Here is a 16,799-nt window from a genome sequence, read left to right as displayed (position 1 = left end):
GTCTGTCCTTCGCTTTCATTCTTTGTCCTCCCGTTTAGTTTTCGCTAATTTTATCACATTGCAGAATTGTGTTGTACATTGGAAGAAACCGTCAGGGAACCAGTATACTGGACTGAACATTGAACAACCACAGACTTGGGAATATTACTTAGTGGCCTATTTTCATTAACGAGGTTTGTGCAGCATATGGTTTCATCAGCACTGATGCAGCTGGGCGCAACTTGCCTTGGAGGGTGCGAAGGTCGGTATCCATACGCCACGTTCGGCTCTCAAACTAGCAGGTGTTGAGTCAAAATCAACATGACGTTTTATCGTAAGCATAATTAATCAGCACAAGGATGGTCTTGGTGAACGCAAGGCCGTTTCCCGGCCAGATGTTTTTCGGTAACTGCCTCGCTGTAACACATCCACGTTGTTACAGATGTTGCGGACAGCAATTACGTCATTTATAAACACCTGTGAAGGTGTAATCTCATAATTGCTCACCCCTGATCTTGTGTGCAGCAACGACAGCGATGCTTGTCTCGCCTGTAGAAAGCTAAATGAAATCAATAATTACTAATAGTTTTATCTCTATGGACAGTCGTAAATAAACTTTAACTTTGGGTTAAAATTTCTAATTCTGCAGAAACAAAAAAATCACCGGCTCTGGTATAGAAGGTTATGATCGGCTTCATTAAAGGGGTAGACAACCGATTTGCGTAATTGAAACAAGTCTGATATTTTATACATGCAAATATGCTATTCGCACAAAATTAAAATCTGGAGGGGAAATACCCGTTCGTAACTGCCTTTACCCTGAAATTTCAAAACAGTTCCCCTCCCGCCCATTAGTTTCCTCCTCTCTTAACTAGGAAATCTCCCCTCCTCCACTTCTGACCGTACACATCTCTACTTCAATCCCAGCCCATCACAACCTTTTCCCTTCCCAATTCATTGCAACCTCTTCAAAGTGACCGAATAGTAATCTAAGTTGTCATGTTTTCTGCTAAGCGAAAGAAGAGTATTTTCTCGCCCGCTTTTAAGGGGAAAACTGCCAGCCCGCCGCTCGCCACCCACTGATACGGAAAAATTGCCGATCCGACTATTGTTAAATCGATTGCAAAATAGCTTTGTTTTGCTCAAAAGCATTTTTTGGCTGTCCCTGTCGCCATATCTTATTAGATATTTACTGATATTTGTTATCATCTTTCAGGCTATTTACACTTTATATGGGAGCGAAAAGTCACCAATACTTCAAATTCATATATAGGTGGTACACTACGTTTGATTTGTATTTGCAGTGACCTTTACCCCTTATCTTATCACACCGAGAGGGTGAGATACAAAGTACTCAAACAGAGTTAGATTGGACTGATGACATCACGAACAAACTTTGGATCAAACTCTGGCACGTCCATTATAGTGTTCATAGATTTCAATCCTGATTTTTCAACAAGAGGCCAAGTACGCCCAGCGGCAGTCGACACAGAATGTTGATGCGGTCAAGAAATAACGCCCTCAGTGTTTACTGGACATCATGTTTTCGTGACACCAAGAACACGATGAAAGATGAACTTAGTCATACACGACAAATACAGGAAATAAGGAAACTCTTGTAAGGTTAGTTATTTGCAAACTAATTCTTTTAAAGGTTAAAGGTAAGAAAATCATCAATGGAGTGACTTTGAAGATAGAATTCGACGACAGATATTCGAACTGTAACATTTTATATAAATCGATTATTTTATGCCAGTGTGTCAAAAAGTTTTGAATGTCTACTTTTTGCGGGAAACCCGAAAGGTTCGTTACGAAAACTTTAATGTCCTTTTTAGAACTAAAGCAGGGTTGAGAGCCTATTTTAAAGGGAAAGAGCCGTCGGTACTGCGCCTGAGCAAGTTTCTTGTTCACAACAGTGTACTTTGTGCCCGATATCTAGATGCACCTCATCATCATAGCTGCAACATTTAAACTATACTATGTAGATTATGACAGACATGTTTTGACTTTCATCAATCACCACCGTACCTTGGATACAGTGTCTACATTAGTTGTATGGGTCCCATACGACCTTTGGCCGCAGTTCCGACGACTATATCCCTTTAAATTTCAAATGTAATTTCTTCCGAAAATCTCAAACTTTTTCCAGTAACGTAACGCTTGAATGTTATTCTGCTAATGGCAAAGTTTGACATTTTCTTGCGGACATTTGAGCAAAAGTGTAAACTTTCTGTTTCGGGTGCGTATTGTTTGAGAATGACCCTGCTTGAGTTATTTAAAGTCAACACATGGTGTGATCTATCATGTGCAACTGTCCGTCACCTGTTAGAAATGACACACTCACAAATTAATTAATTATAATGAAATTTAATGAACAAAATATAAATTCCGATATCCCTTACAATATGTAATTATTGACAATAATTATCATGCCATATACACTTCGTAAATAACCTGGAATAAAATGAATCATATAAAAAAACACCTGTCAAAGGTGTGGAATATTGCAAAGCCAAGTAGGGCAGTTTAGAACTTGCCTTTGGCATGATAGATCTAGATAGAGGGATGACCTTCAAATTTCACCGTCAGCATTTAAGAATGATAATCTAAGGTCAGGGGCGATTTGAAACCAAGAACCATAGAGGGAAGGCGGTAAACTTTTATCCAATAACACCTTTATGATTCACAATTCCGTGGTACTGGAAGCAAAACGTTTTTGTTCAAATTGAGAACAAACCATGAGATCTTGAAAGAGCCCATCTTTAAATATGGTTTCTTAGTTTCCTTTTATTTGTGCACTAAAAAGTTTCTAAATTTTTTATTTCTTTAAGAACGTAATCTGAGTTTTTGAATCGTCTTTTTATCATTCTGATTGAAGAGAGGGGCGAAAAAACTTTGGCGATAGATATCTCAGGTTACTATAGGCCTATATATGCAAATTAAAGCGTTTTTGTCCATTCTCCACGTAGTTAGTGGGGTGTCAATAACACTTGCAGACGCTTGCTTCGCTTAAGTGCCACTTCTTTGAGATAGCTGAACAATTGCAACATATTCATATAAATGTTTTATTCGACTTTGTAACTAAAACTGAAATACATGTTCTACTTCTTCACGCCCTTCCAGCGTAAGTCGTTTGCATATCAAAATGGCTAGGGTAATGATAATTTGCAATACTCCCAAAACAACCGTAGACAGTAGCTTTCATTGGTACCCATAACACCACAAAGTCGAGCGTTTTCCAGTTTACTTTTCTTGGCTAGTAACAAAGTATTTTAGGTGCGCCAATGATTAATGTAATCGGCATGTACTAGACTTTGTCTCTTCATTAGGCCAAAAAAAATAATAGGTTTGTTTCTGGTCATTGATATGTGGCAAAAATGATGCGGCGGCGCGATTTTTTTTCATTTTTTTTTAAAATTTTGGTGGAATTTGATACATTTTCCCCTTTTTCATAGGGGCAAATGAAAACAGGAAAAAAAACAGTTGACGCGCACACTTCGAAGTGATGCGGGCGGTGACCAGAAACAAATAAGTTTTTTGGCCTTCCATTTGTTATCTTTGGAAAAGGTGATAGTCAACCTTGGATAAATACACTGGACAATTTAATTGGAAGATCTGATTTTAAACAACTTTTATACATGGTAATTTCTATCGTAATTTCTACATGTGTAAATATTCCATTATTCATGAAAAAGACAGTACAAAAAGTTCGGTGCTGGAATGACAAAATATTATTCCCCAAGTTTTTTCTTTCAATACCATCCGTGCTACTCTCTTCTGAAGTAATGGCCAAGCTACTAGGAATACAACTGACAAATCCTAAAGCAATCCCTACATCTCCCTGAAATCAGTTTGCGTGTAAGATTCACTCTGGCGTCATCTTTCCGTATATGAAACGTTTATTTATCTATTCTAAAGGAGATTAAGGAACGTTCAATGTAGATTCAAAACCAGATTTCTCACAATTATTCTTCCCATCCGATACGCCCTTTTGAATTAGTACTGAACAGAGTTTGTTGTCAAGAAATTTCGATTGCACTAAAAAGTCCTTTTGTCAGACAGTTTTTGTCACCCCTCCCCTTACATACAACATTTAAATTTTGTATCAAACATCTATCTTTTAGAACGTTTCTGATTAAGAGATTTCTTTTATTGATATGATAATCATGTGTGTTATGCATATGTTATGACGTAAATAGACTTCAATAGACGTCAAGTATTCGAAAGAAATGCACCAGGAAATTTATACAATTTACAATCTGTCTTTGTAAAATACGATTTGTACAGAATAAGGCAAATATAGCAATATAAATTTCGTTGTGAATGATACCGTTTCCTTGATATCGAAAAGTAAAATTGTGGATTTAAAAACTTTGCAGGAAAGTTCTAAAATATGTTAGTGAAGGTCGTTTCATTTCGGAGACTGAAACTTTAGTTATTGCATTGAATAATGAATCAAATGTAAGCAAGAAAATATTTCACACCATTTTGTAGATTTTTTGTAAATCCTATAAGTTTTGTTAAATCTTTCTCGCAAAGTCCGGCATCTAAAATTATCAGTTGACATGGTGATTTTTCCGCATTTCCCTTGGTCTGCCTTTACTTATCGAACGGGCAGCTGTAAAAACTCTCTCGCATATACCAGGCAGCCATCCTGTTCGTATTTTTGCAGCAGTTGTTTCCACATACCATGGGTTATTAAGAGTTCCTTGTTACCTGAAGGGAAAAATAATCGAATTTGAAGTCGTCTAAATAACGTTGTCGATGTCATATAAAAGTGTGTAGCTTCGAATACAGAAATCAGTTATTCAGTATATGGAGGTTGATATTGTCATTTTATTTCCAGCTCATTCTTTGTTATTTACTCATTGGGCCTACATGACGTTTGTGGTGAAAATAGTTTGAATATCATTGAAGTATATCATTTTTGAAGGATGATATAAATATTATCACTTAGGTCCTAACAAGTGAACAAAACTTTTCCTATGAGATACACATACCTGCTTTTCAAGTTTAAAATATACGTGACTTACCGACAATGATTAAACCAAGCTTGGCTCTTGTTATTGCCACGTTGATTTGGTGTTCGTCGGTGATAAACCCAAGGTTGCTAAGTAGCCATCCCTGCGATGGCTTCTCTTCGATCTCTACTCTCGGAAGTGATCTCACAGTTGAGAAGAGGACGTAATCCCACTCACTTCCTGTAAGAATGTATGGATATGATATTGCTGAGACACACAAATGACTTCATTACCAATTTGGATTCATTACAGACTATATGGTTTCAAGTTAAGTTTGACCCGTGACAATCTGACATAGACAAACTTTTCATGAGGTACGATCCTCTCCGTGACAAACATTGTGATGTTTGTGTTGATTTATTGCTATTTTCAAAGTCAAAGGAACATTTCTTTATAGCTATTAATGATATCTATTGAAAAGTAACGTTTTGCATGTTAGTTTGCCTTTCTTTCTATATCTATCTGCATTCCTGTCTTTACCACATTGTGAGTTCTGTGTCGAGATTGTACCAATATCTAGAGTAGTCCTAGCACCAGCAGTGAGGGTTAGTGCATATATATATATATATATATATATATATATATATATATATATATATATATATATATATATATATATATATATATATATATACGATTGATATTGTATATATATAAATATATATATAAATATATATATATATATATATATCTATATATATATATATATATATATACATTTTACGATTGATATTGTATCTGTGAGAGAGCCATGCATCATGTTAAAGTTTTCGATATATAGTAAATCATCCACGGTGTGTACGATCAATGATGGAGGAACGCTAACAGGCGTGTGAGAGAAATGAACATAGGAAAATTCACGTAACTGCTGGAAAGCGTCAGAGATATATGGGAGCGACTGTGAGGCAGTCGTTCCGTTCATGTGACCTCTGACTTCTTGTTATATGCCATAGAAAACCTCAACAGAGTATTTCACTCATTTTGAGCCTGCATCAACTTACCGTCAACATAGTGCCATGGCAGAATCTTGAAACAAAAGGTCAAGCTACTATTCTTACCTTGACTTACTATAACTGTACTGACAGTTATATTTGGATGACCTTTGTCCTTTAACCTCTTGGTTATTTCTGAACATTGTGCCCTATACTGAGAAATGATGAGGATGGACGCTGGGTTCACAAGGTGTCGGACCACTAACGTTATAGCCATTCGCACCTGGAGGAAATACAAAATCTCGCATTGAGTGCTCAGAATATCCATTTCAGGTTTCTGAATAAATTCTAAAGGGATCATGCAATACTGAGAGAGGGTAATGATGGAAGGTCATTGACACGGTAACGAACAACCAAAGGTAGGGTCATACGCATATTTGATAAACAATGAAACACCTGCCTTCTTTTAGTGCATTATAAAGACACAGGCTCTTCGAGGTGTTTTACAAACTGTCATCATAAAAACCCTGTTTCGAAAGATAAAACTCTCGATGGCGTCGAATGGCTGTGGCCACCCATTTTTTGTGGTCTGCTTCATTGAGTCATGCAGTGAAATCCTACCGAATGTTAACTTCATGAAAGAAGTTCAATGTTCAAATAAGAAAAGTTATGAACAATAGGCATGACTCACGACTTGTTCAACTTCCTCCATGTTGCTCCTAGACTGTTCACCACCTTCCGCTGTCGACACCGTTTGCCGTTCCTCCGTACCCACAATGTGGCAGAACACAACTGGTTTCTCGTGACCACCCGGCCAAATATTCAGACCCTCAGGTCGCTCCAAGACATTTTGAGCCGTTTCAAGCCTCTTCTGATAGAATTGGTCAGATGGAAATTGACAAATGCCCGGGTGCTGTATATGGATCAAGTAATATCAACTCATAAGAATCTCACATCTTAACACAGCCACTGTGTAGTCGGCCATGAATGATATAGTTGGATCGAAGTCAAAAGTTTATTAAAAGCGTCCACATAGCAGTTCAGTCAGGTATATATGGGTCACAAAAGGAAAACGCATTTGTCAAATAACGTTGAAAGGGCTGAAAGCGTCATTTTGGCAATGGGACTGTGGGTAGAGGGTCTATGCACTAACGTCATCTTACCATTCTGTACTGTAATGTCAGCATCATAGCTTTCTCCTCGTATCGTTCTAGAAGTGATATCTCCATACCCAATTTCTTTGCCATATCTTCTGTGACGATTGGGCGCAGTTGTTTATGGTCACCGACAAGGACAACTTGCTGTGGCTGGTTCGTTACGAGTGGCAGTACAGTCTCTGGCTCAGTGCACATGCCACACTCGTCCACGATGCACTGCCTGATTCGGGTTCCAGCTATGCGATCGGTTCCACTGTGAGCGCATGTGCATAAAATGACATCACTTCGATCAAGTTCGATTTTCTCTGCTTCACTAATAAGACGCAGATACTTTGATTTGTCCTCGCGGTTATACGAGTGCCTTGATTCTCTGAATATGCTATCGAAATGTTTTATCTCTGCGTGGTATTTGTTTGATGGTTGTCGTATCAAAAAGTGTAGAGCTACATCTCTGTGCTCCTCTGACATGGTAATTCTGTTACCTCCAGCCCTCAATGGATAAACCACCATCCACGGAACTGGGAAACTCTGGTGTTCGATACTCTCACCATATACTCTCAGAATTTTTATTGCAGGAACGATCTTTTTCAAGTACGCTGCAAGAAGGAAACATCCAATATTAGCAACAGTGATTTCCCAGTGATGATGATGATTTTCTTCAAGTGCTGAAAGTCCATCTTCTTTGCATGGCCATGGCTACCGGCACTGTCATTTTATTGTGATCGCCATTAAGGTAGTACACCCCTCAAAACTGAAAGACTTATAGTTTGCTCAAACTTTCTCAAGGAAATTTTAAGAATACGAATTGGGGTCACCGTGCAAACTTTGGTGCAAGAAGAATCTACATTTATTTACAGACATTTGAAATTCAAAATGGCCGCCATCCCAGCATGAACTCTGTTGGGCAAAATTAAAACTTCGATTTAAAAGTTCATTGATCCCAAGTGCCCAAAAGGAGCCCACGAAACTTGTAGACAGGGCAATTTATGTAAAACGTTTAGAGTTCAAATATCTTTCTCAGAGAAGGGTCTTTAAACTGGTTTTAGAATGATGTATACATCCTGAATATTATGCGGGAAACCATACTTACCAGTGACAACAGTTTATTGTGATCGCCATTAAGGTAGTACACCCCTCAAAACTGAAAGACCTATAGTTTGCTCAAACTTTCTCAAGGAAATTTTAAGAATAAAAATTTGAGGTCACCGTGCAAACTTTAATGCAAGAAGAATGTAATATTTATTACAGACATTTGAAATTCAAAATGGCCGCCATCCCAGCATGAACGACAAATGGGCAAAATTAAATCTTCGATTAAAAGTTCATTTATCCTAAGTGCCCAAAAGGAGCCCAAGAAAAAATGTAGACAGGGCAATGTATGTAAAACTTTGAGAGTCCAAATATCTTTCCCAGAGAAGGATCCGACTTAAACTGGTTTTAGAATGATGTATACTTCGTGAATATTATGCGGGAAAACCATACTTACCAGTGACAACATCAACTGCTTTGTTTGAAGGACCACAGTATAGAACTTGATCTTTATCAGACAATCTAGATTGCTGATTCATTTTTACAAACCAATACGCTATATGTACACCAGTGACTGTTTTACCAGTACCTAAAACAAAGAAATTGATAGGCAAGTATATAGATTAGTAACTTTCTGCATTGAAATGTGGACAGTAAATGCAACAAAAACAAATGGACGAATTGTAGAAGCATATGTCTATAGTTCGGTATGGACTTGTGTATAGTCTTTAGAAAAGCAGAGAGAAAGCCATCGACTCACTTTCGATTAAACATCTGATGGTTTCCTTCTTTTAAAACTATAGTTTGACCCAGCACAATATATCAAAATGTAGTGATGTTTTGCCAAAATCTGGAACTTTAAACTTTATAAAGACTATCTATCTATCTGTATGTCTGTCCGTCCGTCCGTCTGTCTGTCTATCTATCTATCTATCTATCTATCGAATCTATCTATCCATCTGTCTATCAAACAAACGGACAAATTAAAAGGCACTTAACACCCAAGGTTAATGCTCAGTTGAACTTTGAGTTATGAGGAGAATGACTGTGAAGGATATGTTTTAAAGGTATGGGAGTCGATCGCAGGTATCAAGTTTGTTCTAGTCCGTAAGAGGATTATGGAGGTTCATAGCCTTTTTGCCATTGAATTTGTAATCTAGAATGTAAATTTCCTGGAAAGACAATCTGACGTCTGACACAGGCCTTAAGCGTCTTTGGAAAGTGTTGACATTTGGAGACGTTTTTACGTTCAAGGGTTGAGAGTTCCAAATTACAGAAGCTGCTGAAGAGAATGAACGGCGATGGTGGGAAGTCCAATTCTTGAGACAATCGGTATATATATGGGGCCAAGACATGACAAGTGCGGCAGATTTTAATTACCTGGTGGTCCTTGGATAAGAGTAAATGGTTTGCACAATGCAGTTTTCACTGCTTGATCCTGGACAGGGTTCAGTTTGTAGAATGGCCGGCGAGGTAATCGTATCTCCGTATCTGCAACTGCAAGGGCGGCTCTATTGTCTGTCAAACAAGAACAAAACATTTTTGAACCTCATAAAACATAATATGCACAAGATATTGGACATTTCCATTCAAATCATTGTTTCCGATTTACGGGGTAGTCTGAGGGTGTCTCAAAATGTGACAATGGATTTCAAATGTACACTCAGGTATCAATCTACTTTGAAACAACGTCACATATTTCTTACCTGCTGCCGTTATCTTTTGTCCTAGGCAAATGTCTTGTACTAAGACAGATACCTTTGGCAACTTTTCTATTCCTGTTGCAATATGTCTGTAAGAGAAAAGCATGATTTTTTTCTCACTTACATATTATACAAACTGAAATTTGACCGGTTGAAGACACGGAACTGTGTCCATATACGTTGTCTTTTGTTGGTTATGATACCTTTTAATAACTGTTAAAAATGAACTGAGGTTTTGACATCGTATACCATTTGATCTTTTATCAGTACTCTTATACAGATGCAGTATCATGAGATAAAGAATATTTTCAAGTATATACCCCTAAACGAAAGTGCAGCGTAACATACCTATCTGTCGATCCTATGGGAATCCACTCTATGGTACACAGCGGTAATTTCCTGACATTCTGCTTTAGCAGCTTCTCAGGCATTGGGGTTTTGCTTTGATGTAGTATAACATGAATCTTTGTGCAATTTTCATCTCTGTCGACTTCATTGATTGCTCTCTTCTTGTCACTCTTCAAGTTTTCCACCTCAGTACAAACACAATGTGCCGTCCAACACGATACACCCTCTTGGTGAGTGGACTCTCGAGTGTTAACTCTTGATGGCTTTGCTGTTTCATCATCATCACAGTTAGTATGGTATCTTATGCATGCCAAGTCATTGGTATGGAAGCGTATGTGTCTATTTATGCAAAATGTAGCTGGCAAACTGAAAATTCCCTCGTAGGTATTGCTGCAGTCGTCACGTTTCGACCATTTGACTTTGACATCATGAATTGTCACAGTTTCACCAGCTGCAACTCCACCATTAGCTGACACCATGCCAAGCAGATTTCGCCAAACTCTTTGATAGTCCACTATATTTCGTCTACTTCTCAAGATGGCCGTTCTTTCATTCGCAACTTTTGCAAAAGAATGAATAGGGTCATTGCGATGTTCAAGACAAATATCTAGTTTAGGTGTCATGTTAAATAGTTGAACAACTGGAGATAATGTGCCTTTCTTCATGCTCGTAGATAATTGGATCTGCACGACATCGCCACAAGAATAAGTACGTTTAAATCGACAGAATTGTTTGCGATCTTCTGGCTCATCTGAAGACATTCCTTCTGACGTCACTTCAGTGCAGTAATTAGCTTGTTGTCTAGGCCTCTGCTGTGCCCTTATTGAAGGATTGTTAAGAATTACACTTATCCCATGAAGGACTGTGCGTAGGGTCGATCGTCTCTCCCTGACAATGCATGCCATCATTTCTCGCCACATACTACCGGGGATGTGTTTAACATATCGTTCTGGTGACAAAGTAGGAGTACTATCTCGTCTAGCAAGAAGATCATTTCGCCTGGCATTAAGAACATCATATTGTATATCTTCTCCATTGGTATATATCCGTTGTTTCCACTCTAATGTTACAGGGGTATTTTCATCCTGGATAACTGGTTTCTGACAAGGTTGCAGTGCACTGAAATTAATAGTACGCTCTGAAGCAGGAATTTGCATGTTGTACTCGGGAACATGCAATTCAACACTTCCATCAGTTGTTGATGAAATGAATGCCAATGTTTGAGTTGGGTTCTCTCCCAATGTCGTCGCAACATGCAACGCCATGGTAGCTCGTTCAAATTCTTTGGCAAAAGCAGCCTGTTGATTGCAGTTGTCACAGATCTCTTTTATGTTTACCTCACTGTATGGTGAATCCTGTGAGGTCAGATATGCAATCACTAGTCTATGAACGATGATATCAATATATCTTCTTATTGGTGAAGTAAAGTGGGTGTATTCTGTCACATTCAGTGAGAAATGCGATCTTTCATCACTTGTATTATTGGAAGCTATGTAGATAGCCCTTTCCTGTATTTGCCGGTAATGGGTCGACATTATAGCCAGCTGTGGGTGATTCAGGTCATTGAGAAGCAGTTTTCTGAGCTCAACCGTATCATCAACCTGAATAGCCACCACTATCTTCCCCCATGTAGTGTTTAATACATCAACATCGCCCGCTTGTTCAGATTGAAGGAATTCCTGCAATTGCAACAACTCTGATTTCGCCACAATGTCCAAACTGTTAGGAATCTGGCTTCTGTGCTTCGTCTTCCAATCAGTCAATTTGTCTTCCCTCGGCGATTTCTGTCTCCGAAGTGGTGTACAATTAGGAAAGACTGAAACTAGCAGACTTGCCACCTGCATGTTCGCAAGCAACATTAGTTCTTCTACCATGGAATGTGCTTGTGGTGATATTGCCACATCATTGCTTTCATATCTGCAACAAAACTGTCCATCACCAAGACGGTTTGCTTGAAGTTTACATGTCAACCTGTGTAAGATGTCTATACTTTCCTGAACGCTATGAGGTATGGCAATTGTACCTTGGACACCATTGATGACATTTTCTGCATCTTCGTATGATAGCTTTGCCCTCGATTGATGATCGAACGGCACATGCGTGGTGGCTCGCATATTTCAGCATCTTCTGACATAGTCAAGAAAAGAGTCAGTGCTAGTCTATCTTTGTCAGGAATCAAGCTACATAGTTTGGTGCTCAGCTGTGATGGTAGCATATGAATTGGATTCTGCTTCCAGGGATAGTGAGAAGTTGCCCTCCGGAAGGCTTCTTTATCCAACTCACTGTCACGATGCACAAAGAATGAAACATCAGCTATGTGGATACCTACTCTGTATCTGTTCTCACCCAGAGGCTCAATGCTTAGGGCATCATCAAGATCTGTAGATTCTACTGGGTCTACTGTAAACACATCTAAGTGCTGTAGGTTTTCACGATGACGGTATTCAAGTGGAGGAATGGACCACTTGTCAGGATAAAGCCGTGCCAGCTCTTGTTTTGCTGCTGTCTTGTAAGATGCTTTGACACCATAAGCCATCTTGAGTATTTCAGTTCCAGTCGCTAAAGTGTCCCCATATGGAAGAACATCTATAACTACACATACGGGAAACCGATATCGTGGATGCCATCGAAGATATCTCACCAGGAACACTTTATTTGGCCGATCCCTGTTACTCACTTTCTCATAGCGTTTTACTTTTAACTTCCTTGCCTTTGTTAAGGTGCATATTGGAATGCTATTTTTGGGTTTCGCGCGTTTATCAGTGCGAGGCGTGACCCAAATCATTTTGGGAAGGCTTCTGTTTAGAGGTGCCATGAGCCTGGGTGAATGTTCATCAATAATGCAGGCTATCTTTTGTAATTTAGGATCCATGGCTCGCTCTAAAATGCCAACAACTTTGCCATAAATCTTTGACTTTCTTTCATCGCCGTCTTTAAAGTCATTTTGGCAATTTAGAATTTCAACGGCAACTTCGTCATTGTTCAGGGCCCGTCCTCGTTTCAACCGGGTTGTGATTTCAATCTCCATGTGTTCTGATTCGTTGAGAGTGACAGCAAACGTTCTAGAAGGTTCAACATACAGTCTGCATCGTTTATATGTGCATGACTCCAGTGACAATTTGTCCTCAAGTTCGTCTTTGCTAAATTCTTCTATGAGTGTAGCTTTATCTGTTTCAAGAGATTCATTTTCGTATGGATCCCATAGAGGATCATCAGAATCAGAGTCATAATCATCATCGTAATCAGCACCAAGTAATTGTCGTTGTGTTCTGTTTCGTGTTGTACTTGACTGAAAACCATCCTCAGATGGCCCATTCTCTCGACCAGCAAACACTTCTCGTGACTCTCCACTGACTTCTTCTTCGTCACTATCAATGACATTTTCAAATGCTCTTCCTTCACTGTACCGTTGTCTGGTTTCCTCTAACTGCTTAGCCAACTCTTTCAATATCTCATCGATATCCGATGGCTCAAGAAAGTCTTCTTCATCATCAGATGCCCACTCATCGTCTTCTAAAACACTGTCTGTGAAGAAGCTGATATCATCAGCAACATTGCTGGTGTCAGGATTTGCTGCTTGGTTCGAATTATCATTCAAGACGATAGTGTCTAGGTTGGGTTTTGTTTTGTTGGTCGTAAAGATGCTTGGATCACCTCCAGTAGCTTCTGCCGTGTTGGATAGGCTCGTACTTCTTGGGATGGGCAACGGAGCTTTGCATGGTGGTTTCTCTTCAGCAACGATTCTTACACCAGACATATGAGAATTTGACGTTCGATGATTGGTGCCAAGGTGTCCAGATTTCTTTGTGTCGTTGGTTGCTCTCTGCTGTTGTGATACTTGCTTGTCATTTTTGTTTCTGGGAATAAATTCTACAGCTTTGGGGTTCATTTTGATGCGATTGGACATCACCTGATGCTCGATGCTTTGAAGAGTTACTGTGTCAGGATGTATGCTCTGGTTCTTCTCACACCCGAAATGAACTTTCTCCAGTAATTTGAACATTTACCAATAGAACACAATGCCACAGGATCACCGACTACTGCAACCAATGACTGAGCACGGGTGAAGGCGGTGTTGAGCAGTTTACGATCAGATAAAAATCCCAGGTTTAAACTTTTGACATCAACTTCATCAGTCTGGGTGACTTTACGGGTCCGAACTGTACTTATGAACAATGCACGGTATTCTTTACCTGTCAAAATACATCCAAGAACGTGAAAATGTGGTGCATAGGTGTAATTATTGAAAAAATTGTCTGGTAAGACTGGGGAATGCATACTGGGCCCAAGCTAGAATGTAGTAGAATGCAACATTTTCCTGGGGAATATATCGATATTCATTTACGCTGAAAAGCACCTTCACACAAGCATGATAATAACTAATTGCCATTAGGAGGATGTGGTCCAAAGTTCCTCAAGTGTGTTGGTGTGAATTGAAGCCTGAATTTGTTCGCATATAGCTTTCATGATATAAACTAACTGAAATATGTTCATAATCCATTACATGTCATAACAGAAGACTAAGGTTACACAGCATCTCATGGAAAACATTTTAAGGAAGATTGATTATTCATTGCTACTGTAGCTTCAACAATCGACAACACTAATTCGTGAACACATAATTCTAACATGAAGCTTGTCCAATGTCTTGAGGGTGATGTAAAAAGGTGACTAGGTCTAATGAGCATTTACAATGTATTAGACAGGGCATCAAAGGAAAGAAATAGAGACAGCTTAAATATAGATAAGAGAAAGTACCTTGAATGTTGTTGATACTTTCGACTGTCACTTCCTGTAGGCCTAAAGTTCGGAGGCTCTTTCGAACTTGTTGCACCTGCAATGATTATTCAGTACATTGAGAGGTACTCGTCAATATTATTTTTATTTATTTCTCCTTTTTTGCAACTGTCTTGCAACCTTTACGACCCTGTCAGTAACTGTGTATTGCATCCCGGTATTAGAATATATTAAATCAGTAGAACTCAACTTATAGACTTTGTGAATACTGACTGCCAAAATTGTAGGGTTTGTATAGCAACTGTATTTGCTACAGAGTGACTTGTCTGCTCCCTTCTCGAAGATACGTTTGTGGATAGATTTCATGATTCACTGAAGAAGTAACATTGCACAGACGTTTTAGAAGGGAATGAGATGCCGAGACTTGTGCACCATAACATCGATTATTGTGACACAACTGATATCGACTAGACGTAGATACAAGGTATCAAGACTTTAGGTACCTGAGCTGGATATGGTGACACAACACCTATGCGGTTCAGTTCTGCGGGACCCCATTCTTTTGGCCAATTCTGACACAGCCATTTGACTCTTTCTACGAGCTCTTGTGCCTGGAAGAAAGTGACAAAATAGGTGCAACGAAAATGACACAGATACAATCTATTACTAATTTAGGCAAAAAAGACAGTTTAGGTTTATTACACTGGACTACTCAAATGTTAGCATTTAGTTTTTTTGAAAGAATTATTATGGAAAACCATTTTACAATGTTATAACACCTATTTTGTCCCTGCTTGGTGATTTGGTACTTTGTCATCTGGACCAATCCACTAAGATTACAATAAAATTTCTAAATCCTTGTGGCTGGTTCTACTTATTGACAACACATTTACAGCAGCTATAAAACAACAAATGTGTGCAGCTGTAACATTCCATTGCCTGACTGTGATCTTTGGTAATGTTTCGTATGTGCTAACTTGGATGGTGTTATTGCAAAAGATTTTGGTAAATTATAAACACGATGCTAAAAGTGCGAGTACGAAATGTGTAGACTAAAACTGTTTTTTGAAAAGTTACACTTTTATGTAACTCGCTATAGTATTTCACCATGTGGTGGACATCCAGGCGGAACTGAGTAGGCTAGTATTGTCGAGTAAACTGATATTATTTCTGTATTGCTTTTGACAGCTATGCACTCTGTAGTTAGAGCTGTTTGAAGATAACTATTGCATATGTGACTCATCGACTTCACAATCCATTTCCGCTTACCTCAGCAACATTATGATATGATGTCCCTACCAACATCTCTTCACCATAGGCACTATAAAACACCAATGGGTAAATCTCTGGGTGGCGTTTCTGGGGTGGATTTGACGATGCAATCAACTCTTTCCCATAGAAAAGTCGAGATATAAATGCAAGGATGTTTTCATGGCACCTGTAATTTTCATCCAACATAACACGGCAGGTTTCACCCCATTTGCCCTCTCCGAGGTATATGCCATAAAGCCGCTTGAGTAAGGAATGGTGGAATTTGTTTTCCCTGGCATATTCTGAATACACCTGTTATATATTTAGAAGGAAAACATAAACATGAACATATGGAATATTAATAATACAGCAATTGTTGCTTAGGCCAGTTCTGGTTAGATTTCATTGATATTTTAGGACATTATCATTGTCTTTTATGCACAGTGTTTTGCCATAACTCAAGTTGACTTCTACTACGGTGAGAACATTCAAAGAAGTACTCTTAGTTTATAACAGTTTAGTGTTCACTTGATAAATCGATAGCAGAGAAGTACTACACAGGAACAAAGTGTTTTCAAAGTTTCTTTGCCGAAAATTGCCAAAGAACATTCACATTTTCGTATTTTATATTTGGAACTGATG

The 16,799-nt window shown here is 38.7% G+C and overlaps 2 protein-coding genes across 2 annotated transcripts in view; both read right to left on the bottom strand.

Moving 5' to 3' along the window:
* Positions 1-4,241: 4,241 nt before the first annotated feature.
* LOC139143626 (3'-5' exoribonuclease HELZ2-like) lies at positions 4,242-12,283 on the bottom strand. Its single transcript, XM_070714116.1, has 9 exons — positions 10,170-12,283; positions 9,825-9,910; positions 9,499-9,636; positions 8,576-8,707; positions 7,096-7,685; positions 6,624-6,845; positions 6,059-6,215; positions 5,013-5,180; positions 4,242-4,695 (listed from the first exon to the last, which is right to left on the bottom strand). Exons 1-9 carry the CDS (start codon positions 12,281-12,283, stop codon positions 4,583-4,585), a joined length of 3,720 nt encoding a protein of 1,239 aa, XP_070570217.1. The 3' UTR covers positions 4,242-4,582.
* Positions 12,284-14,102: 1,819 nt separating this feature from the next.
* The window catches only part of LOC139143625 (3'-5' exoribonuclease HELZ2-like), a 31,942-nt gene continuing 29,245 nt past the window's right edge, over positions 14,103-16,799 (bottom strand). The window contains exons 23-26 of the mRNA XM_070714115.1: positions 16,176-16,469; positions 15,410-15,517; positions 14,928-15,003; positions 14,103-14,362 (exon numbers count right to left, since the gene is read on the bottom strand). Coding sequence (XP_070570216.1) covers positions 14,103-14,362; positions 14,928-15,003; positions 15,410-15,517; positions 16,176-16,469 — 738 coding nt within the window. The remainder of the gene's footprint in view (positions 14,363-14,927; positions 15,004-15,409; positions 15,518-16,175; positions 16,470-16,799) is intronic.

Source organism: Ptychodera flava, chromosome 11, assembly GCF_041260155.1.
Source record: "Ptychodera flava strain L36383 chromosome 11, AS_Pfla_20210202, whole genome shotgun sequence".
Taxonomy (NCBI): domain Eukaryota; kingdom Metazoa; phylum Hemichordata; class Enteropneusta; family Ptychoderidae; genus Ptychodera; species Ptychodera flava.
Note: the sequence above shows the minus strand (reverse complement) of the source record. Positions and strands in the feature narration are given on the sequence as shown.